Consider the following 25292-nt stretch of genomic DNA (forward strand, 5'->3'; position numbering starts at 1 on the left):
AGTGTGGATGAAGTTTTTTTCCCCAAAGTGAAAGAGTAAGATATTCGGTTTTACAAATACCCAACAACGTGTGTACATGGCCTTATGTCTGTGAAAGGCACTATATAAATAAATGTACTTACTTACTTACTAATATTGAGTGCACGTTTTACAACATCATAAAAGTTTTAAAACATGCAATTGCGATGACACTTCCAGGGCTCCATAAAAATGCCTGTTTTTACAAATAAAAATGGAATATTTTACAAAAGCACATTTATCTTTAAACCAACACACGACACACGTCACATTAACGTGTTGGTTTACATAATGGATTACTGAACCAATCACTGTTTAGCACTTTTACCCAGAATGCTTTGCGGTCTGTGTTTGTTACAAAACCTCAGAATTAGTGCCTTATTCAACATTAAAAGATATATGTTATATTTTAACTTTGTACAAATGACAGAATTGACATTAATGGAGTTATTCTATCAGTATTTTCAAAAAACCATAAGTTAGTATGACTTTATTTTTCAAGACCTTCGCCTGACCGGAGTATTGAAATTGATAGGGAGCTGGCTTTATGGCTGCTCTGGTTGTGCCTCTGTGGTGGGAGTGCTGTTGTAAACAAGAGATTTCAGCAGGAGCAGACTGTTGAAAGAAAAATGATTAGTGATTTTGTGGGTGCTCTCAGAATTTGTCTGTGCTGCTTTCTGCAGGGGGCAGCATGGTCAAACATTCTTGCTTAATCTTTAGGTCATTTACCGCTTTTGATGCTTTCAAAAGCGATTGTGTTAAAAATAAATTTCAGCTCTTTAGTAACTGCAAATGTCCCATAGACAACACCGGAATTTATTGGTTATCGATTATCTGTAACTTCCGATACATTTTTGGGTGGTTTATCGGTTTATCTTTATCAAAGATAACTGAAAAGTTATCTTATTATCTGTTATCAAAGTTAATTTTTTGGTTATCTGTGCCCACCACTGGTTAGGGGTTGATCATAGGGTTAGGGTTAGGGTTGGTCATTGGGTTAGGTGTTGCTCACAGAGTTTGTGGCTGGTCACTGGGTTACGGGTTGGTCACAGGGTTACAGTTAGGGGTTGGTCACGGGGTTAGAGTTTGATCACAGGGTTAGAGTTAGGCAATAAGGGATATGGGGTTAGTGTGTAATTCATATGAATTATGTCTGACCAAGAAAATGGCTCTTAGCAATGATGACTAAAATGGTTCAAATTCTTTTAGCCACATGGAATTTCTCTTAGCATTTAGTTACATGGCTAATAGATAACAAGCCCTCTCTGTATAAAGTATTTTAGAAGACATGTAGCTGGACATTTAGCTTGTTTGGACACTTTATTTCTATTGGAGGCAATGTAAATAACAAAATAAAACTTGAATTAATAAATGATTAAATTGTTGAGAATCTCTGACAGTGATCAAAGGTTTCATCTTGGATCATTTTCTATATTGTAAACAGTTTTTTGAGAGAACAACCACTGAAATTCCAATCAAACACAAGAAATAAATGAAAGAACTCTCCACCTGCTTTTGCTGATGCAAATTCACAAACTGATTCATGAGTGAAAAACTATTGTTCAAGATAATTTATTGAAATCTGACCCATGACCTTGACTAAGGTCTGAGAACCTAAAACATTCATCCTTTCAGAGAACAGCAGCAGTTCAATCCAATCCAATCCACTTTATTTATAAAGCACATTTAAACAGACCCGAGTCTCCAAAGTGCTGCACAAAAAAAGCATAGACACGGAAAATAGCAATAATAACAATAATAACAATAAAATAGATAAGATAAAATAATACATAAATAGATCAAAACCATGATAAAAAAATAAATTTCAATAAAATAAAAATAAAATAAGACACAAGGACCGTACAACTCACGCAGTGTTAAAAGCCAAGGAATAAAATGGGCCTTAAGACGGGACTTAAAACACTCCACAGTGGGAGCAGATTGGACGTGTAGGGGCAGAGCGTTCCAGAGTCTGGGACCGACCACGGAGAAGGCTCTGTCCCCTCGAGTTTTAAGTCTCGTCCTAGGCACCATGAGCTGGGACTGGCCCTCGGACCTCAGAGCTCGTGCTGGAGTGTAGACCTGGAGGCAGCTGATGATATATTGTGGGGCCAGTCCATTCAGAGCTTTAAAAACAAACAAAAGTATCTTAAAATCAATTCTAAAACGTACAGGGAGCCAGTGCAGAGAAGCCAAAATTGGGGCAATATGCTCACGCTTTCTGGCCCCTGTTAAAAGTCGAGCCGCTGAATTCTGGACTAACTGCAGTCGGGAAAGTGCGTTATGGCTAATCCCCGAATAAAGTGCATTGCAGTAGTCTAAATGAGAAGAAATAAAAGCGTGCATGACTTGTTCAAACAATTTAAAAGGGATAAAAGGTTTCACTTTTGATAAAAGACGAAGGTAAAAAAAACCTCAATTTTAAAACCGCGTTAAACGCCCACAGAAAGCTTCCTGATTTAAAAGATGGCACAAAACTGCTGAGTCCGAGCTTCTCCGGCTAAAAAACCTGGTCACACCTCGTGCCAAGGTCAAACACGCATTTTTGTGAAAGGAAGCCAAACCATTGTGTACCTCTGGCTCCCTCTTAATATCTCTAATGGTTTGTGAGTCACTGCAGCAGATGAATGTTGTACCTTGAACTTTGACTTTGGAGCGGGTGATTCTGGAAACAAATGAAATAAACAAACGTTCAGACCTGCTCCAAACTGATTTAAAACTAGATTGATGAATTAAAGGCAGAAACTATGTTTTGGCTCATCACACCGACACCGTCCTCACTGACGACATCCTCACCAACGACGACCTCTGAGGTCAGAAATGATTTTGTGCTCAAGCAGCAAAACTGTGTTTAACCCTCTCGCGACCCAGTGGGGTCATTTATGACCCCGGACATATATTTTTGTGAATCATTTTTATAATTTGAATCAGAAAAAAAGTTTCCTACCATGAATTTATCTACAGTATTTGTCCTGCATTTGTTCATATAATTTTACAAGGATCGGCAAATTCAAACGAAACGTGCGGGGTGACTTATGACCCCCAGGGAGATCTATGAGATTTTCAACATTATAGCTTTAGATGGTATTGTAATTTGCCAGCTCATTATCATTATATTTTACTGTTTAGCAGGGAAGCCAACAGAGCTAGAATAGCAAGATTTACAGCTGCACAGGCACTGAAACTGATAGTTGATGCCCAGAGTGAGGATGAAAATAGCTCCATTGATGGAGATGAGTCAGTGAAGGTTGTATCTCTGAGATGTCAGACCGTCATCGGCATATTTGCTAGTCACCGGTTCTTCTATATTTTGATTCTGTAATTATCCTACCACACTGTAAGACATATTTTACTCAAAGAAACTTTGATTTGTTTTAATTTTTGATGCAATGAAAAAAATGCAAAGAAATAAAAGGTAATTTGCATTTTACAACATGTAACAGATAAGGGTTTTCTAAATAAATGTAATATTGTTCAATTGGTGCATGTTTTTTGGCTTCTTTTTTGTAAAACACACACATATACAGTGAGGAAAATAAGTATTTGAACACCCTGCTATTTTGCAAGTTCTCCCACTTAGAAATCATGGAGGGGTCTGAAATTTTCATCTTAAATGCATGTCCACTATGAGAGACATAATCTAAAAAAAAAAAAAAAAAATCTGGAAATCACATTGTATGATTTTTTTTAATCATTTATTTGTATGTTACTGCTGAAAATAAGTATTTCAACACCTGTGAAAATCAATGTTAATATTTGGTACAGTAGCCTTTGTTTGCAATTACCAGTGTTGCCACAGTTACTTTGAAAAAGTAATCCAATTACTGAGTAGTGATTACTCCTTGAAAAAGTAACTTAGTTACTTTACTGATTACTCAATTGGAAAAGTAACTAAGTTAGACTACTAGTTACTTTTTTAGTTACTTTCTCCAGCTGCCGACAACAACCCTCTGCCACCTCAACATGACAATGATACTTGTTTTGCCAAAACTCACTTTATAGTCACCCTTTCTTGACTTCAATGAAAATAAATACTTGTTTTATAAAAAGTAAAATAAAGACCTCTTTCTTGACCTCATATTCAACTGTTGACAGCACTGTAACAGTAAAACTTGCAATTTCTAACCTACGAGGTCTATTAGAAAAGTATCCGACCTTATTATTTTTTTCAAAAACCATATGGATTTGAATCACGTGTGATTGCGTCAGCCAAGCTTGAACCTTCGTGTGCATGCGTGAGTTGTTTCACGCCTGTCGGTTGCGTCATTCACCTGTGAGCAGACTTTGAGTGAGGAGTGGTCCACCCCTCTCGTCGTTTTTTTCATTGTTTAGGAATGGCTCAGAGACTGCCACTTTGCTTGATCAAAATTTTTTCAGAAACTGTGAGGGACATCAAAGTGGACACGATTCGAGAAATTCAGATGGTTTTGTTGTGTGGGCCGCCAGAAGAGGAGGTACTGCTGGCCCACCACCAGAGGGCGCCCTGCCTGAAGTGCGGGCTTCAGGCACGAGAGGGCGCTGCCGCCACGGACACAGCCGGGAGTGACAGCTGTCACTCATTAATTCCTGACAGCTGTCACTCGTTCTTCATCATCGCACTCCATAAAACCCAGACGTCATCTCCACCTCATCGCCGAGATATCGTACTTCTATGAAGATAAGTGGTTAAACAGACGCTGCACGAGTGTGTCTTAGAGGTGGAGGTGGCATTCCCACCGTTGTTGTTACGGGGTGTACACACACCCACACTTGACTGTCTTTGTTCTTCGCCAGCAGTACCAGATCCGACAGTCGGGGACGGTGATCACCTGGGAATTCGGGACTTGGCGGCTCCAGTATTCACCAGGTTCGGTGGCGGCGGAAATCGTGTGGTTCCGGCTCTTCTCAGGACAGATGTCTTCTATCCTCGAGCCTGCCCACACGTCACCTTTGTGAATTGACTGTTATCAGATTCTGAGACTGTCTGTGTATTCGTTGTGCACCTTCACAACATTAAATTGTTACTTTTTGGCTCATCTATTGACCGTTCATTTGCGCCCCCTGTTGTGGGTCCGTGTCACTACACTTTCACAACAGGATATCTCGGCCAGCGTCATGGATCCCGAGGGGCGTCACCCATCTGTTGGACAGCCAATGGAAGAGCAGGGTGCACAGGCGTCTGCAGGAGGCATGTTCGGTGAGTTGCAGCAAATCCTCACCGCCTTTACCGCTCGGCTGGAATTGATGTCCGAGCAAAACGTCATCCTTAATCGAAGGATGGAGGCTCTCACCGCACAGGTGGAAGCGCGCGATCAGAGCGCTGCTGCGGCTCCTCCTCCTGCCGACCCGGTGCTGGGTATTAACATTCCACTGGTCGTTCAACAAACCCCCCCACCATCCCCTGAAGCATACATAAGTCCCCCTGAGCCATACGGGGGTTGTGTGGAGACGTGCGCGGACTTTCTGATGCAGTGTTCGCTCGTCTTTGCATAACGACCCGTGATGTACGCGTCTGACGCCAGCAAGGTGGCTTATGTTATTGCTTTGCTTCGGGGTAAGGCACACGCCTGGGCTACGGCGCTCTGGGAACAGAACTCACGGTTGTTATCAGCATACACTGGGTTTGTGGGGGAGTTCAGAACAGTGTTTGATCACCCTAACAGAGGAGAGACCGCTTCAACAATGCTGCTGTCAATGCGACAGGGGCGCCGGTGTGCAGCCGAATATGCAGTCGACTTCCACATCGCGGCTGCGAGGTCCGGCTGGAATAACGTTGCGCTCCGCGCCGCCTTCATAAATGGACTGTCATCGGTCCTGAAGGAGCATCTGGTAGCTAAGGAAGAACCGCGGGATTTAGATGGGCTTATCGATCTCGTTATACGGTTAGACAATCGGTTGGAGGAGCGCCGTCGGGAGCGAGGCGAAGGACGTGGCCGGATACGCGCCGTCCCTCTCCCTTCCCGGTTCGAAAAGGGGCCGCCCTCCCCACGCTCCACAGCCGCAGCGCTCCGTGGGGCAACAGCTCCCCCTGCTGACGTTGTTAGGGAAACGCACAGGGCCAAAATGAGGAGGCTGGTCCACGGGGAGTGCTTTCTCTGCAGCTCAAAGGAGCACATACAGAGAAACTGCCCCAAACGGCCAGAACGACAACAACCGCCCTTAGAGACTGGGCTAAAGGGGGGTCATAACATTCACGTGGGACACACACAGATTGCCACACGACTCCCAGTTACAATCCTGAGCGGGGATTTAACCCTTCAAGCCCCAGCACTGGTGGACACGGGGTCAGAAGGGAATCTGCTAGACAGCAGATGGGTAAGGGAGGTAGGGCTCCCTCTGGTGGCGCTTCCTACGCCATTGAAGGTGCGGGCACTAGATGGCACCTTCCTCCCTTTAATCACACACAAGACACAACCAGTAACTCTGGTGGTGTCTGGAAACCATCGGGAGGAGATTGAGTTTTTTGTAACTCCTTCTACCTCCCGCGTGATTTTGGGCTTCCCCTGGATGTTGAAACACAATCCCCGGATTGATTGGCCATCTGGGGTAGTGGTTCAGTGGAGCGAAACCTGCCATCGGGTGTGTTTAGGATCCTCGGTTCCTCCCGGTTTGCATGCTAAGGAGGAGGTCAAAGCCCCTCCCAATCTGACGGCGGTGCCGGTTGAGTACCACGATCTTGCTGACGTCTTCAGCAAGGATCTGGCACTCACCCTTCCCCCGCACCGTCCGTATGATTGTGCCATTGATTTGGTTCCAGGCGTTGAGTTCCCGTCCAGCAGGCTGTACAACCTCTCACGACCTGAGCGCGAATCAATGGAGACCTACATCCGGGACTCATTAGCTGCCGGGCTGATCCGGAACTCCACCTCCCCGATGGGGGCAGGTTTCTTTTTTGTGGGCAAGAAAGATGGCGGACTCCGTCCATGCATTGATTACAGGGGGCTGAATGAGATTACGGTTCGCAACCGATACCCGTTGCCATTGTTAGATTCCGTGTTCAACCTCCTGCATGGAGCCAAAATCTTTACTAAGCTGGATCTTAGAAATGCGTATCACCTGGTTCGGATCCGGAAGGGAGACGAATGGAAGACGGCATTTAACACCCCGTTAGGTCACTTTGAGTACCTGGTCATGCCGTTCGGCCTCACCAACGCCCCCGCGACGTTCCAAGCCTTGGTTAACGACGTCTTGCGGGACTTCCTGCACTGATTCGTCTTCATACATCTGGACGATATTCTCATCTTTTCTCCAGATCCTGAGACCCATGTCCAGCATGTACGTCAGGTCCTGCAGTGGTTATTAGAGAACCGACTGTTTGTGAAGGGCGAGAAGTGCGAGTTTCACCGCACGTCTTTGTCCTTCCTGGGGTTTATCATCTCCTCTAACTCCGTCGCCCCTGATCCGGCCAAGGTTGCGGCGGTGAGAGATTGGCCCCAGCCAACAAGCCGTAGGAAGCTGCAACAGTTTCTCGGCTTCGCTAATTTCTATAGGAGGTTCATTAAGGGCTACAGTCTGGTAGTTAGCCCCCTGACAGCCCTGACCTCTCCAAAAGTCCCCTTCACCTGGTCGGATCGGTGCGAAGCCGCGTTCAAGGAGTTGAAATGACGGTTCTCTACTGCGCCAGTTTTGGTGCAGCCCGACCCTAGCAGCCAGTTCGTGGTTGAAGTGGACGCCTCTGACTCAGGGATAGGAGCCGTGCTATCCCAGAGCGGAGAGACCGATAAGGTTCTTCACCCGTGTGCCTACTTTTCTCGCAGGTTGACCCCAGCTGAATGGAACTATGACGTCGGCAATCGAGAACTCCTTGCGGTGAAAGAGGCTCTTGAGGAGTGGAGACACCTGTTGTAGGGAGCGTCTGTGCCGTTCACGGTTTTCACTGACCATCGGAACCTGGAGTATATCAGGACCGCCAAGTGGCTGAACCCCAGGCAAGCCCGCTGGTCACTGTTCTTCGGACGTTTTGACTTCCGGATCACCTATCGCCCCGGGACCAAGAACCAGAGATCGGATGCCTTGTCCCGGGTACACGAAGACGAAGTCAAAACGGTGCTGTCGGATCCACCGGAGCCCATCATTCCGGAGTCCACTATCGTGGCCACCCTCACCTGGGACCTGGAGAAGACCATCCGGGAGGCTCTGGCACGTAGCCCGGACCCCGGAACCGGTCCGAAGAATCGTCTATACGTCCCACCAGAGGCCAGAGCTGCAGTCTTGGACTTCTGTCACGGTTCCAAACTCTCCTGTCATCCAGGGGTGCGAAGGACCGTGGCAGTTGTCCGGCAGCGCTTCTGGTGGGCGTCTGTGGAGGCCGACGTCCGGGAGTACATCCAGGCCTGCACCACCTGTGCCAGGGGCAAGGCAGACCACAAGAGGTCCCAAGGGCTTCTCCAGCCACTTCCTGTGCCTCATCGCCCTCCCGAAGCTCCCAACAGCCCAGGAGACAGCAGACCTCCTGGTCCACCACGTCGTCCGTCTGCATGGGATACCCACCAACATCGTCTCTGATCGTGGTCCCCAGTTCTCCTCACACGTCTGGAGGAGCTTCTGCCGGGAACTGGGGGCCACTGTGAGCCTCTCGTCCGGGTATCACCCGCAGACCAATGGACAGGCAGAATGGGCCAATCAGGAATTGGAGCAAGCCCTGCGCTGTGTAACGTCCGCACACCCGACGGCCTGGAGTGAACATCTGGCCTGGATCGAGTATGCACATAACAGCCAGGTGTCCTCTGCCACCGGCCTCTCCCCGTTTGAGGTGTGTTTGGGGTATCAGCCCCCATTGTTTCCCGTGGTGGAGGGAGAGGTCGGTGTGCCCTCGGTCCAGGCTCACCTGCGGAAGTGCCGTCGGGTGTGGCGCTCCGCCCGTTCTGCCTTGTTGAAGGCCCGGACGAGGGCGAAGACCCATGCGGACCGCCGGCGATCCCCGGCCCCTGCTTACCAGCCCGGGCAGGAGGTGTGGCTGTCCACGAAGGACATCCCCCTCCAAGTGGACTCCCCTAAGTTGAAGGACCGATACATTGGACCATTCAAGATCCTCAAAATCCTCAGTCCTGCCGCAGTGAAGCTCCATCTCCCGGCTTCACTGCGGATCCACCCAGTCTTTCATGTGTCCAGAATCAAGCCTCACCACACCTCACCCCTCTGTGCTCCCGGTCCGGCGCCGCCTCCTGCCTGGATCATTGACGGGGAGCCGGCTTGGACAGTGCGCCGGCTCCTGGATGTCCGTCGAATGGGCCGGGGGTTCCAGTATTTGGTGGACTGGGAGGGGTATGGACCCGAAGAACGCTCCTGGGTGAAGAGGAGCTTCATCCTGGATCCGGCCCTCCTGGCCGATTTCTACCGTCGACACCCCGATAAGCCTGGTCGGGCGCCAGGAGGCGCCCGTTGAGGGGGGGGGAGGGGTCCTGTTGTGTGGGCCGCCAGAAGAGGAGGTACTGCTGGCCCACCACCAGAGGGCGCCCTGCCTGAAGTGCGGGCTTCAGGCACGAGAGGGCGCTGCCGCCATAGACACAGCCGGGAGTGACAGCTGTCACTCATTAATTCCTGACAGCTGTCACTCGTTCTTCATCATCGCACTCCATAAAACCCAGACGTCATCTCCACCTCATCGCCGAGATATCGTACTTCTATGAAGATAAGTGGTTAAACAGACGCTGCACGAGTGTGTGTTAGAGGTGGAGGTGGCATTCCCACCGTTGTTGTTACGGGGTGTACACACACCCACACTTGACTGTCTTTGTTCTTCGCCAGCAGTACCAGTTCCGACAGTTGGGGACGGTGATCACCTGGGAATTCGGGACTTGGCGGCTCCAGTATTCACCAGGTTCGGTGGCGGCGGAAATCGTGTGGTTCCGGCTCTTCTCAGGACAGACGTCTTCTATCCTCGAGCCTGCCCACACGTCACCTTTGTGAATTGACTGTTATCAGATTCTGAGACTGTCTGTGTATTCGTTGTGCACCTTCACAACATTAAATTGTTACTTTTTGGCTCATCTATTGACCGTTCATTTGCGCCCCCTGTTGTGGGTCCGTGTCACTACACTTTCACAACAGGTTTTTGGTGAAAATTTTATGGGCTTCAAAGAGATTATGGAGTGTTACTGTCGCTTTAAGGACGGCCCAGAGTGACTGGTGGTGCGCCGCGCTCCGAAGCCGCCATCAATAGGCTGAGCGACCATTTCATTTCTAAACGGATGGCTGTATGGATCCGTGACCATCGTGTGCAATTTCTCTGGTTATCACAAGAGCTGGACATCAACCATTTTCTGGCAGATTTCACTTTTAACAAGAGATTTTCTCATGGAAAGCTGAGCAGAGGCTTCGCGCATCACGATGGATTCGCTACTGCAACGACACAAAACCACCTCCGTTTTGGTCTCACAGGACAGCTTTGAGATGGCATTCAGACAGCTGTCGGTGGTTTTTCCATCGAGTGATTATCCGAGAAATTGTGGATGTGCCTGGACATGCCAGAACATGTCCTGTGAGACTTCATCACGGCGTTGCTTTGCGCCATGCGGCACCGCCGCGATGTGCGAAGTCTCCACTCCTCTCCTCTTTCCATGACAAAAACTCCTGTAACAGTGGAATGTGCCATTCATTTCCAAACTGGACGCTGTGTTTTATCTGGGATGTCATCTGGCTAGCATAGGAATTGTGAAAAGACGTGGACATCAGCACTTTTTCGGCACATTGAGACAGACGTGCGGAGGAATTCCGCGTGTCATGGCGGTGCCGCATGGCGCAAAGCAACGCCGTGATGAAGCCTCACAGGACATGTTCTGGCATGTCCAGGCACATCCACAATTTCTCAGATAATCACTCGATGGAAAAACCACCGACAGCTGTCTGAATGCCATCTCAAAGCCGTCCTGTGAGACCAAAACGGAGGTGGTTTTGTGTCATTCCAGTAGCGAATCCATCGTGACGCGTGACGCCTCCACTCAGCTTTCCATGTCAAAATCTCTTGTTAAAAGTGAAATATGCCAGAAAATGGTTGATGTCCAGCTCTTGTGATAACCAGAGAAATTGCACAAGATGGTCACGGATCCATCCAGCCATCCGTTTAGAAATGAAATGGTCGCTCAGCCTGTCGATGGCGGCTTTGGAGCGCAGCGCACCACCAGTCGCTCTGGGCCATCCTTAAAGCGACAGTAACACTCTGTAATCTCTTTGAAGCCCATAAAATTTTCACCAAAAACCATCTGAATTTCTTGAATGGTGTCCACTTTGATGTCCCTCACAGTTTCTGAAAAAATTTTGATCAAGCAAAGCGGCAGTCTCTGAGCCATTACTAAACAATAAAAAAAACGATGAGAGGGGTGGACCACTCCTCACTCAAAGCCTGCTCACAGGCGAATGACGCAACCGACAGGCGTGAAAAAACTCACGCATGCGCACGAAGGTTCAAGCTTGGCTGACGCAATCACACGTGATTCAAATCCGTATGGTTTTTGAAAAAAATAATAAGGTCGGATACTTTTCTAATAGACCTCGTACATTGTTTATCAATGTAACTATTAAATTCTTTCTAACATTTAAATTCTCTCTAAACATTTTACTTGTCGAAATTATTATTATTATTATAAGTAGTATTAGTAGTTGTAGTAAAAAACGGCTTCATCTAGGGGTGTTGTGGGGGTGGGAGCACATCCCTGCCCCACGCCCCCATTCCATCTGGATTTGCCCCTGCTTTGGCGTTTGAGCACAAAAAATGGATAACATTTATTTATGCAGAAAACATGACCAGATTTACAGGTAAGAAAGTTTTATTGCGTTTTCACATCATGTGCTCCTCAGAAAGAGAGTTTAGGTGCATTTGAGTGGAAAATAGTGTTAGTTGTTGACGCGTCGCGGAGGATCAGCTGTTTTTAGCGAGCAGATACGGAGCAGCTCAGCTCAGAATTCTAAATAAAGGAGAAAAAAGCATAAAAATGTCTTTGTATAGCTCAGTGCAGGTGTGCTGGTGTTGCCTTTAAGGTGAGGACGAGTTGTAGCTGCTGCAAAAAACCGTGGATGAAAAGCTTGCAGCTCGTTTAAAGTGGGCAGTTCAGTCGAACCCCGACCTCCTGACCACGGAACAAGTTTAATGCTGCTCTCGACCCACAATGCAAAAATAATAGTAATGCACAGTGACTTGGAGAAGTAACTTTAATCTGATTACTGATTTGGAAAGATTAACGCGTTAGATTACTCGTTACTAAAAAAAGTGGTCAGATTAGAGTAACGCGTTACTAAGTAACGTGTTACCGGCATCACTGGCATTTACAGAGGTCAAACGTTTCCTGTAGTTTTTCACCAGGTTTGCACACACTGTAGCAGGGATTTTGGGCCATTCCTCCACACAGATCTTTTCTAGATCAGTCAGGTTACTGGGCTGTCGCTGAGAAACATGGAGTTTGAGTTCCCTCCAAAGATTTTCTATTGGGTTTAGGTCTGGAGACTGGCCAGGCCACTCCAGAACCTTGATATGCTCTTATGGAGCCACTCCTTGGTTATCCTGGCTGTGTGCTTCGGGTCATTGTCATGTTGGAAGACCCATCCACGACCCATCTTCAATGCTCTAACTGAGGGAAGGAGGTTGTTCCCCAAAATCTCACAATACATGGCCCCAGTCATCCTCTCCTTAAGACAGTGCAGTTGTCCTGTCCCATGTGCAGAAAAACACCTCCAAAGCATGATGCTTCCACCCCCATGCTTCACAGTAGGGACGGTGTTTTTGGGATGGTAGTCAGCATTCTTCTTCCTCCAAACACGGCGAGTGGAATTAAGACCAAAAAGTTCTATTTTGGTCTCATCTGACCACATAACTTTCTCCCATGACTCCTCTGGATCATCCAAATGGTCATGGGCAAACTTAAGACAGCCTGGACATGTGCTGATTTAAGCAGGGGAACCTTCCGTGCCATGCATGATTTTAACCCATGACGTCTTAGTGTATTACCGACAGTAACCTTGGAAACAGTGGTGCCAGCTCTCTTCAGGTCATTGACCAGCTCCTCCCGTGCAGTTCTGGGCTGATTCCTCACCTTTCTTAGGATCACTGATATGCCACGAGGTGGGATCTTGCATGGAGCTCCAATCCAAGGGAGACTGACAGTCATGTTTAGCTTCTTCCATTTTCTAATAATTGCTTCAGCAGTTGATCTTTTTTCACCAAGCTGCTTGGCAATTGCCCCGTAGCCCTTTCCAGCCTTGTGGAGGTCTACAATTTTGTCTCTGGTGTCTTTGGACAGCTCTTTGGTCTTAGCCATGTTAATAGTTGGAGTCTTACTGATTGTGTGGGGTGGACAGGTGTCTTTATGCAGCTAACGACCTCAAATAGGAGCTTCTATTTTGGAATAATAAGTGGAGTGGAGGTGGACTTTTTAGAGGCGGACTAACAGGTCTTTGAGGGCCAGAATTTCTGCTGATTGGCAGGTGCTGAAATACTTACTTGCAGCAGTAACATGCAACTAAATAATTAAAAATCATACATTGTGATTCCGGATTTTTTTTTTTTTTTAAGATGTCTCTCACAGTGGACATGCACCTAAGATGAAAATTTCAGACCCCTCCATGATTTCTAAGTGGGAGAACTTGCAAAATCGCAGGGTGTTCAGTACTTATTTTCCTCACTGTATATAAATAAATAAAATTCCATACCTTATTACATTAGATGATGGACAAATATATTAGAGACTGAAATAAATATAAAGTACTATAAAACAATCATTTATATAGAAGAGTTCCAATATGAAGTCAGTGGGGTCATAAATAACCCCACTCGGTTGCTTGACAAAAGAATGACAAACCAAGGTGAAAACAAAGTGGATTAACTTCATCTTTCCATACTGGGAACCCTGCATGATGTCTTCTGTGTCATAAAGAACATTTGACCACTTCTCAGAAGGTTGAAGTCAGACAGTAAGACACTCAAAGTGATCAGAAAATCTGGACCATCCATGTCCTTTGATGTTACAGTAATGACAGAAAAATGCCAAAATGATGACTGAATCGTGCTGAACATAAAATAATGTCAGCCTGGAAGGAACAGACAGGACGCATATAACCACAGTAAATGACACAGAAAAACTAAATGTGACGGAGAGTCTACAATCAGGCAAAATGTAATGAATTAATAGTCCAGCATCATAAATCTTTTGCATTTACAATTTGCCCAATTTAATAATAATACCAATAAAAAAGTGCATGAATGACTTTATAGAATTTGTATTTTCAGGTCTATAAGTTGCTCCAGTTAAAAAATGCATTGTGAAGAAGAAAAAAGTACATAATTCACACAGGTGTATAAGTCACAGCTTGAAAGGATGTTTTGTGTCATGTCTGTGATCTGCTTTTTTCTACAAAATTAAACAACTGAATGAACATCCTCCGAGGCCGGTGATTCCATAATTTTTGCCAGGTTGTAGTGTGCATTGCATTGTTGTTGGCGTTTATTGGTGTTTATTCTGTACAGTGCCTTGACTCCTGGGAAAGGTGAATATAAATAAAAAAGGATTCTAAACACATGCTAAATATCATAGTTGATGTTCAGTTTCATGCACACAGCAAATAGTAAATCCAATATGGCCACTGAATCCAAGATGGCAGCTAAAAATATAACAAATGCATCCTTCTAACATTTTCCCAAGAAAATGTTTTTATGGTCTCAAAGTGCCTTGTATGCTGCATGGTAGTAATTTTTGTCAACAAAATGCAAATCAGAAAATTAAGGAGCTGACAGAAAAATGTATTTTGTCTTTTTCAGCATGTAAGAAAATAAATTTTCTTGGTAATTTTGCACATATTTAGCATCAACCATGATATCTAGGATGAGTAGAATTATATTTTATATTGTATTTGGCATTTATGTGTGTTTAAGTGCGAAAAAAAAAGTTTTATTTCAGAAATTTTAAATTGTGGTCAACAGGGCGGGGGGGGGAGGGGCGGAGTTGTGGTTTGAACAGCTGTAAAGTAAAGAAGCTACACAATATTTAATGTTATCATACTAAAATGAACTGAAGAGATATGAAGCTTAAAGTGGTAGTTATGACCTGTCCAGGCCCAGACACAAAAATGTGAACACTGGGTGTGAAAATGAAACTGTTGGAAATGAGCAACAGCACTTGCGTTGTGCCACATGCTGATTTATTGGGTGTAAAATGGGCCCTATGCCATCTGATGTACGTGTGAAGTAAATACTTACATTGTCAAACAGAGGCCATTCACTGTGGTTTACTTGGCCGAAATGCAAAAGAACTGATACCGAGGCATTAAAAAAAAAAAAATCTATAAACTTTCCCTCCAAACGTAGCCGATAATTTTAAGTCAAATAAAAACATTTTCACAAAATCTTGTGAAAGGAGGTTTATTATTACATTTTATTTTGTTATAATGCCAGAAACAGTCTGAAACCGCTTGTTAGGAAGATAATTAGTGACTAAATGAATGAAAATGTGTTTGTAGGTGCTTACTGTGCTCCAGTGTCATCCAGGGAGCAGTTGCAGATGTAACCTCGAGGTTTCGGGATGCACAGCCCACCGTGGATACATGGCTGGGAGGTGCACGGGTTATCTGTGAACTCGCAACGGGCGCCGTGGAAGAGTCCTGCACACCTGCAGTGTGGCTCTGTGGAATAAACACAACACAGACAACTAAGATGAGAGGAACCAATCAAAACTGCCGTGAGTTCCACCCGCAAGTGGAAAATAACAAAAGGACAGCATGATATGACCACATGACACGGGCAAGTACAAGGGGAAAATTTTTTTGCCAAAATTTCTGTTTAAATTACATGAATTGGCATTTGAGAAATTGGCAACATGATAAAAATCACAGATAAATACATATATCAAAATAATCTGTCATTTTGTAACACAAGCACCAAATTTGGCACAATGGTACTTCTTGGTCTACTTTTTGCAAAAAAATGCCATTAGCCACTTCAGTTTCCAAGATGACAGCCATTTTTTCAAGATGGCACAGAGAAATACTGTATGTATTTTCTAACCCAGTTTCAGAAGTTGTTTTCATGCTCCCATCACAAAATGAGTCACATTTTTGTGACGGGACAAGACCAGAATGCAACTCAGCAAATACACATCCTAAAATGTCTGTTTTAACTGAACTCATTTACCAATTAAATTATTGTTTTTTTTATTCATTTGCCACTCGAGAGGCATAAATATTGGATAGTTTGTGTGTAAAATCTACATTATGCTTATTTGGTTTTGAATATCTGAGAAAATTACATATGACTAACATGGAGTAAATCAAAAAGGCAAAAAAGTGTGCAATGTCTGTACTTGCAGTAGAACTGGAGGTACGTCCCGGTAACCTGTCTTTGTATAACTTGGAAGTCTCTTGTGCAAGATGACATTGATGGCCAACAGCGTAATGTGACATGATGTTGAGTAAAGTATTTTGATTCTGTAATTCTGAGGAGTAAAACCAGCGGACTGTCCTTCATATGCAAAACCGCCAACGTTTTCTTATTACGCAGAAAGAGTTTGATAGTATCTTTCAGGCTTCTTGCTGTTGATGTTCTCTAAAAGCACAGGTCGGTATCTTCTGCAGCTTTATGTCTGAGCTCATATCCTCCTCCTTAGAAAAAACCCCACACTCTGCCAGAGACTCAGGATAATTTTTTGTGATTTTAAGAGACGATGTTTTTCATCTATAAAACTGAGGAATACTTATCAGCTTCTACTCTATGAAAAGAAGACACACACACACACACACACACACACACACACACACACACACACACACACACACACACACACACACACACACACACACACACACACACACACACACACACACACACACACACACACACACACACACATCCTTTATGATACACAATTCTGAAGATATCACAAGCCTTTCTGACATCATTTGTTTTTATTGTGGGTTTCAGGTGAGAATAATGCATTCAAACAGTTACTGATAACCGCAAACTGTCATAAGGGAGAAATTGACCTGATAGGTCAAGAATCTGATAAGAACTTCAGTCAACAAAAAACCAAAAATGTTTTCAACCTTCATTATGCTGCTGACTAAAGTGAAAAGGAGTTAATACAAACAAATAAAAAAATTACCAAATGGACAATGACAGTAATATCCATCCACACGATTCTGACAGGAGCCTCCATTAAAACAAGGGTTACACTCACAGTGATTGATCATGGACTCACACATTTTACCTAGGTTCACAAAATGAAAACGGAAAATAAAATGGATGTGGTGGAAGACAAGCCAGGAAAACTCAGAAGGGAGCACAGTTAATTTTACAACCCCAATTCCAGTGAAGTTGGGATGTTGTGTAAAATGTAAATAAAAACAGAATACAATAATTTGCAAATCCTCTTCAACCTATATTCAACTGAATACACCACAAAGACAAGATATTTAATGTTCAAACTGATAAACCTTATTGTTTTTCTGCAAACATTTGCTCATTTTGAAATGGATGCCTGCAACATGTTTCAAAAAAGCTGGGACAGTGGTATGTTTACCACTGTGTTACATCACCACTGAGGACACTAACTGTTGAAGCTTTGTAGGTGGAATTCTTTCCCATTCCTGCCTGATGTACGACTTCAGTTGTTCAACAGTCCGGGGTTGTATTTTGCGCTTCATAATGCACCACACATTTTCAGTGGGCGACAAGTCTGGACTGCAGGCAGACCAGTCTAGTACCTGCACTCTTTTACTACGAAGCCACGCCGTTGTAACACGTGCAGAATGTGGCTTGGCATTGTCTTGCTGAAATAATCAGGGACGTCCCTGAAAAAGATGTTGCTTGGATGGCAGCATGTGTTGCTCCAAAACCTGGATGAACCTTTCAGCACTGATGGTGCCATCACAGATGTGTAAGTTGCCCATGCCCTGGGCACTAACACACCCACATACCACCACAGATGCTGGCTTTTGAACTTTGCGCTGGTAACAATCTGGATGGTCTTTTTCCTCTTTTGTCCGGAGGACACGACGTGCATGTTTTCCAAAAACTCAGACTCATCAGACCACAGCACACTTTTTCCACTTTACGTCTGTCCATTTCAAATGAGCTCGGGCCCAGAGAAGGCAGCAGTGTTTCTGGATGTTGTTGATGTATGGCTTTCTCTTTGCATAGTAGAGTTTTAACTTGCACTTGTAGATGTAGCGACAAACTGTGTTAAATGACAATCATTTTCTGAAGTGTTCCTGAGCCCACGCGGTAAGACCCTTTACACAATGATGTGGGTTTTTAATGCAGTGCCGCCTGAGGGAACAAAGGTCACAGACATTCAATGTTGGTTTCCAGCCTTGCCGCTTACGTGCAGAAAGTTCTCCAGATTCTCTGAATCTTCCGATTATATTATGGACTGTAGATGATGGAACCCCTAAATTCCTTGCAATTGAACGTTGAGAAACATTGTTCTTAAATTGTTGGACTATATTTTTATGCAGTTGTTCATAAAGTGGTGATCCTCGCCCCATCTTTGCTTGTGAACGGCTGAGCCTTTTGGGGATGCTCCTTTTTTACTCAATCATGACACTCACAATTAGTGTCCTCAGTTCCCAAAGGCTTATTGAGTGTTGTTAGAAGGAAAGGTGATGTATCAGTGGTAAACTTACCACTGTCCCAGCTTTTTTGAAACATGTTGCAGGCATCCATTTCAAAATAAGCAAATATTTGCACAAAAACAATAAAGTTTATCAGTTTGAACATTAAATATCTTGTGTTTGTGGTGTATTCAATTGAATATAGGTTGAAGAGGATTTGTAAATCATTGTATTCTGTTTTTATTTACATTTTACACAACGTCTCAGCTTCATTGGAATTGGGGTTGTGGTTGGTAACACTGCAGTAAAGGTATATAAAAGTGTACCACCTTTGGGTTTTTTAAAAATTGAATATGAGTGAAGCGGCGCAAAGCTCGCTCATGGTACAGGGAGTCCTAAACAGGAAGTTCCAAATTTCAAATCTACAGTAAAACAGGAAATGTTCAAATGTCAAACACTTCCTGGATTGACAGACGAGATGACATGGAATCTCACAGGAACTCAGTGGCAAGCTGACACTCAAACAAGAAGTGCCAAATTGTCAGTCACAGTGAAACAGGAAATGTGAAATGTTGAACACTTCCTGGCATGGGTGGAGCTAGAGCGGAGGTTGGGGTTTCACTGGACTCCCCTGAAATCTGATTGGACACAGATGATTGATGTGTCACTGCAACACACAGTTATTTTCATAATTGATGTAAATAAAGTCCAAGACATATTCACTGACTTGGAAATGTTCATGTTTCCATCCCCTGACTTGTCTGAAGAAAACTGGCAATAAAACTGATTATTATTTACAGGTTTTATCAAGTTTTTAGAGATTTGCTTTCAATTTGAGTTTGAGGAAGATAATTTTAGAAATTTTTATTCTTTATTTTTTGTATTTGAAATGGCATAAACAAATTAAAATGTGTGAAATTCCAAGTGCTCCAATACGTTTGGAGGGCACAGTATCCTAACCTTATGATAAGTGCAAAATGAGTGTGGTATTATTACTGTTTTGTTTAACAATGTTTAATTTTCACTGTTGCTGCACTTTGTGTCAAATCATAGTCACATCGTATATCATACTGCTATGACAATATTGTGATACAGTAATATTGCCATATTGTACAGCCCAACTGTCAACTAGCTGAAAACTTTGAATATTAATTTACATCTACATTAAAAAAAAAAATGCTTAAAGTGGCAGGGGGTTAAGAGGGCTGTAATGGGGGGGGGGGGGGGGGGGGGTCAGCTGAAAAGCAAAAAAAGAAAAATGCTTACAAGGTGGGTGGGTGGGGGGGTATGGGGGAGCAGAGCCTTTCCAGAAGCTGAATGGCAAAATAAGGAAAATGGTTAAAAAGGCAGGGGAAAGGTTTTAGTCATGCTCATGCTCCCAAAAAAAAACATTTTAGTGAAAAAAGTCTGACGGACCTAAAGTACATGGTTAGATGGCGAGGAGCTTTTCCAAGTATGTGAGAGGCAAATAAAGAAAAATGCTTAAAAAGGCGGGGGGGTCTGGGGGAGGGAGGGGGTAGAGAAGCTGTAAGGTCTTTGCCATGCTAATGCTCCCCTGAAGCATTTACTCAAAATAAAGTCTGAAGGACCTAAATTACTTAGTGAGATGCTGACGAGCTTTGCTCGTTCATGTCCGTGACATATGCATATTAAAAAGAATTGTTTTTGGCACCACTATAATTTTTTTTATTAGCTTTTGAATAGGGGATTGATAATATGACATTACCAATATGAAAAAAATTAACATTGTCTAGACAAAAAAAATAAGTGAAAACATGCAACGTTTATACAAAAATACAGCCTTCTGTGAGTGTACTCATCATCTTGGAATATTCTTTCTTAGTCCATGGGCCAAGCCAGATGTCGGTGCCACCTAAGGTGGCAAAACCTTACCTGTGACAATCTGTTTGTAGGGCATATATATATATATATATATATATATATATATATATATATATATATATATATATATATATATATATATATATATATATATGCGCGTTACGCCATGACAGACATTCCAGATAAGCAGCTTTGTAATGTTTTGAAAGTGCTTTACTTTTTGCCATATGGCGCATATGCCACACTATGGCGTATGGAGATCTTTCTGAAAAATTCCACCACTTTTGGTATATAATGTTGAAACATATAGCATTGTCTAAAAATAAAGTTGTTACATTTTATTAAGCTTCTTTTTCAGATTTTAAGGAAACAGATTGCAATTAGTCTGGCTTTCTGAGGACAGCTGCATCAGAGGCACTGCAGAAAGATTCTGCCACTTCCCAGAATCTTCCCTGGAAATTACTTTAGTTAAGATCTAGTTAAGATTAAGGTAAGTTTGAAAATTACTTCTTTCTAAACAATCAAAGTCAGTTCTGGAGTGAAGACCAACACTGAATTATGATGAGACCACAGCACAATAGTTAAGAGTGTTCATAGTTAAGATAGAAACTTTTTGGGCACATGATAATCACAATTCAAAGCAGAGACTTGCCCATCAGAGAGGTCTTGGCACATCCACTGTGATCACTACCATGTTCACTGGCAAATGGCGATGGATCCCTGCGCAAGACAAACAAAGCTGCACTTGCAAGAGAGCTGGTGTCACCAGCTGAAGTCATTCCTTCATTCAGCATGTATCATTGATGGAATGAGCATTGTCCAAAAGGGGACAATAAAGGGGATGGCAAGCCATTTGCCCAGTTGGCAGGTTCTGTACTGAACCTAGCTCTGCACAAGGGCACTGATAGTGTAAGGACTGATGTTGTGTTTGATGTCTACAGGGAAGCATCCATCAAGAATGCTGAGAGATGCAACAGAGGTTCTGCCACGGGCACACAGTGGAAGAAGATTGCTCCAGGTCACAACATGTTGCAGTGAAAGACGTTTCTGAGAAACCCTGAGAACAAAACAAGTCTGGTCAAATTCTTCATCGAACAGTGGAAGCAGCCTGAGAAAATGGAGAAGCTGCAGGAAAAATTACTCTATGTGACATGTGGAGAAGCATGTTACGTCAACACGAAGAATGATTGGAATGAAATCCAAGCACTGAAGACAACCCAGGAGGAGGCTGATACATGCATGCTTCTTCATGCCTGGCATGCTGCACAGGATGGATACAGAGCCATAGTCATCACAGCTGAGGACACAGATGTGCTGATACTCTGTGTTTGGTTCAGCAAGAAGGTGGTCTGCCCTCTCTATCAGACGTCTGGCACACAAAACTGCACTCGGTATATATAAGCAAGGTTGGGTAGGATTACTTTGGAAGAATACATGTGGATTACATGTATGTATGTACATACATTTGAATTACTTGTAATCTGATTACTTTTGGATTACATTTCAAAGTAATCCTACCAAACCTTGTATATACGTTAGCAAACTTGCAAACTCTTTGGGTGAAGATGTTTACCAGGCACTTGTCAGCCTACATGCCTTCACTACAGCCAGGTGCACTGAAGCTTCTGAAGCAGAGCCAGACCGACAAGTGTGCATTCAAGCAACTTGGTGAAGAATGGGATGTTTCCACAAATCTGTTTGACAAGATGCAGGAGTTTGTGTGCCGGATGTATGCATCTACATCCACCATCAATGAAGTCAATGAACTCCGCTACCATCTCTTCTGTGCAAAATGGGGAGAGGTAGAATCCAGCCAATTGCCACCATGCAACAATTTCCTGTACATGCACATCCTTCGTGCAAATTATCAGGCTGTAATCTGACAGCACTGTCTTGTGAGCCAACCAGCTGTTCCAGATCCAAAAACCAGAGGATGGACCACAGATGATGACAGCACATTGTCTATAGAATGGATGCGTGGTTCACCAGCACCAGAAGCTGTATTGCAGCTCATGTCCTGCAAGTGTGTACTTTGCCTGCAAACTTCCACATTGTGTGTGTTTGGTGAACCAGCTGAAATGCACCAACTGCAGTCCTGCACAAACCAGGCTAAACAGGATGAAGATGTGGATGTCCTGTTTGATGATTCTGATTCAGAGGAAGAACTATTAGACTAGCGGCTCTGTAGCTACTTGTCTAGTAGAATGTTATCACTGATTATTAAGCTTGAAATCTTCTGTCAAGTATATCTACTGTCAATATCTTTGAGAATATCAATAACTGTGTCATTAATCTGGTAATGTGAAGTGTCAGTGTTCAAATTAACAAAGCATGTATTAAAATTACGTTTTGCAGCATCTGATTGTCACTTTACAGTCGATAGATGCCACAGCTGATAACAGTGACTAAGCTGCCACTCTGGAATGTCTATCATGGCCAAATATTATACATAGGCATAGACCATTTCAAAATGCATCATTAGAATTTGCCACCTTGGGTGGTACCAATATATCAAATACCTGATCTTGGCCCATGGACTACTTGAGCAACCAAACCAACATAAATCACGTTACCGTCACTAGTTGTGTCGCATAGCTCAGCAATGGATGTTCTATGTTTGATGAGTGGAAGTGGATATTGTTTGTATGTGCTTGTGTGGTGTCACTGATAATAATAATAATAATAACATCTGTTAATAATAATAATAATAATAATAATAAAACAATTTTATTCTGGGCCAAATTATTGATTTTCAGCCCTTTACAAACCTCAGGCTGCTAATGAAATGACGAGCTGGTAACCATAGGTGGAGGGCCGATAATCAACCATAGCGTGCTCCAAAACCATGTTAATGTATAATAAGTTCATGCAGCAATAAGCAACTAAAAGTGAATTCAAATTTAACTGTGTTAAGCATATATTTCTAAATTAATCATTAATTAATTCATATTTTGGGTAACATGAACACCTTATAAAATCACGGTCGTTCCTTGGGAAAAGTAATTAATTCTCAAGTTGTTACCGGCATGCAGGTGAGCGCCACATCCTGACATTGGTGTGTGTGTGTGTGTGTGTGTGGGCATGTGTAAGGGGTGACCAAGCAATGGGTGACATTTAGTTTTGAACATGATCAGAACATTCACTGGTGATTGCTAGCAGCCGTATGTGTGGTGAGTAGTGAAGTGTTTGTGGTAGACAGTGGCGAGTCGGGTAGTGAGTGCTACATGTGCCCCTAAATGCCACAAACATACTGTACTATGTTTGAGAAGCGCTTGAGGTGACACCCTTGTTGCTAGTATTGAATTCAAGCCCTACTCGGTCATCACCTCTATGTATGAATTCTGCTATCGTCTAACTGCGGTACACGTGGTTTTTGTTCTAACGTATTTCATGCATAAACTTTTGCATCTTTAACATACTCACCTCCACTTGGCTTGACCTCACAGACGCCTCCGTTGTGACAGGGGTTGTTGGCGCAGGCGTTCGTCCTGCTGCAGCACTGGTACACCCCAAACACCCTCCTGGTTCCCGCCCCCATCCACTCCGCCGTGTCCCCTGTTTGAATTGTTTCCCCATTGAAATCCAAACCCTCCAGGCAGCCAGTGAACGCCTGAAGGTGTCTGTGATCGTCTGAAGCAGAGCCGTGAGCGACAGAAGCGAACAGCAATGCACCATGGGAACGCATCATACGGCAGGGCTCCATCAAGGCGTTTGTGTCTGGATGCTGCTGGTCCAGGGTCATCTTCAGTACGGAAGACTTCACTTCCAGCAGGACGCGGTGCCAGTGGCCATCTGATACTGTGTGCGATCGAATCCACAACAAACCCGGGGAGGAACTTCCACAGCTGTACCTGAACCACAGCTCCCCATTGGTCACCTGAAGATGGAAAACCAGGCAGTGTAAAGCTAGATGCTAAAACACAACATAACACAAGAAACTGCATAAATGACCTTGAGAGCCTTCAAAGATCCTGTAGAAGTTTAAGTAATTAAAAATAATAATTAATAGTAATTTTCAATTTCAATTTATTTTCATTTATATAGTGCCAAATCACAACAGAGTTGCCTCAAGGCACTTCACACAAGTAAGGTCTAACCTTACTAGCCCCCAGAGCAACAGTAGTAAGGAAAAACTCCCTTTGAGGAAGAAACCTCAAGCAGACCAGACTCAAAGAGGTGACCCTCTGCTTGGGCCATGCTACAGACAAATTACAGAACAATTCACAGAACAATTCACAAAAGGAATATACAGTAAATATTGTTGGTACACAGGACAAGAGGGTCGCCAGCACAAATACAACCCCTGGCAAAAATTATGGAATCACCAGCCTCCGAGGATGTTCAATCAGTTGTTTAATTTTGTAGAAAAAAAGCAGATCACAGACATGACACAAAACTAAAGTCATTTCAAATGGCAACTTTCTGGCTTTAAGAAACACTATAAGAAATCAAGAAAAAAAGATTGTGGCAGTCAGTAACGGTTACTTTTTTAGACCAAGCAGAGGAAAAAAATATGGAATCACTCAATTCTGAGGAAAAAATTATGGAATCACCCTGTAAATTTTCATCCCCAAAACTAACACCTGCATCATATCTGATCTGCTCGTTAGTCTGCATCTAAAAAGGAGTGAACACACCTTGGAGAGCTGTTGCACCAAGTGGACTGACATGAATCATGGCTCCAACACGAGAGATGTCAATTGAAACAAAGGAGAGGATTATCAAACTCTTAAAAGAGAGTAAATCATCATGCAATGTTGCAAAAGATGTTGGTTATTCACAGTCAGCTGTGTCTAAACTCTGGACCAAATACAAAACATGGGAAGGTTGTTAAAGGCAAACATACTGGTAGACCAAGGAAGACATCAAAGCGTCAAGACAGAAAACTTAAAACAATATGTCTCAAAAATCAAAAAATGCAC

General features: G+C 43.7%; 1 protein-coding gene across 3 annotated transcripts in view; it reads right to left on the reverse strand.

Annotated features, from left to right (window-relative positions):
* The window catches only part of fat2 (FAT atypical cadherin 2), a 177651-nt gene that overhangs the window by 13974 nt on the left and 138385 nt on the right, over positions 1-25292 (reverse strand). For all 3 annotated transcript variants that reach the window (XM_034182317.1, XM_034182316.1, XM_034182315.1), the window contains 2 exons: positions 23794-24247; positions 15450-15603 (listed from right to left, as the gene is read on the reverse strand). In XM_034182317.1, coding sequence (XP_034038208.1) covers positions 15450-15603; positions 23794-24247 — 608 coding nt within the window. The remainder of the gene's footprint in view (positions 1-15449; positions 15604-23793; positions 24248-25292) is intronic.

Source organism: Thalassophryne amazonica, chromosome 11 (assembly GCF_902500255.1).
Source record: "Thalassophryne amazonica chromosome 11, fThaAma1.1, whole genome shotgun sequence".
Taxonomy (NCBI): domain Eukaryota; kingdom Metazoa; phylum Chordata; class Actinopteri; order Batrachoidiformes; family Batrachoididae; genus Thalassophryne; species Thalassophryne amazonica.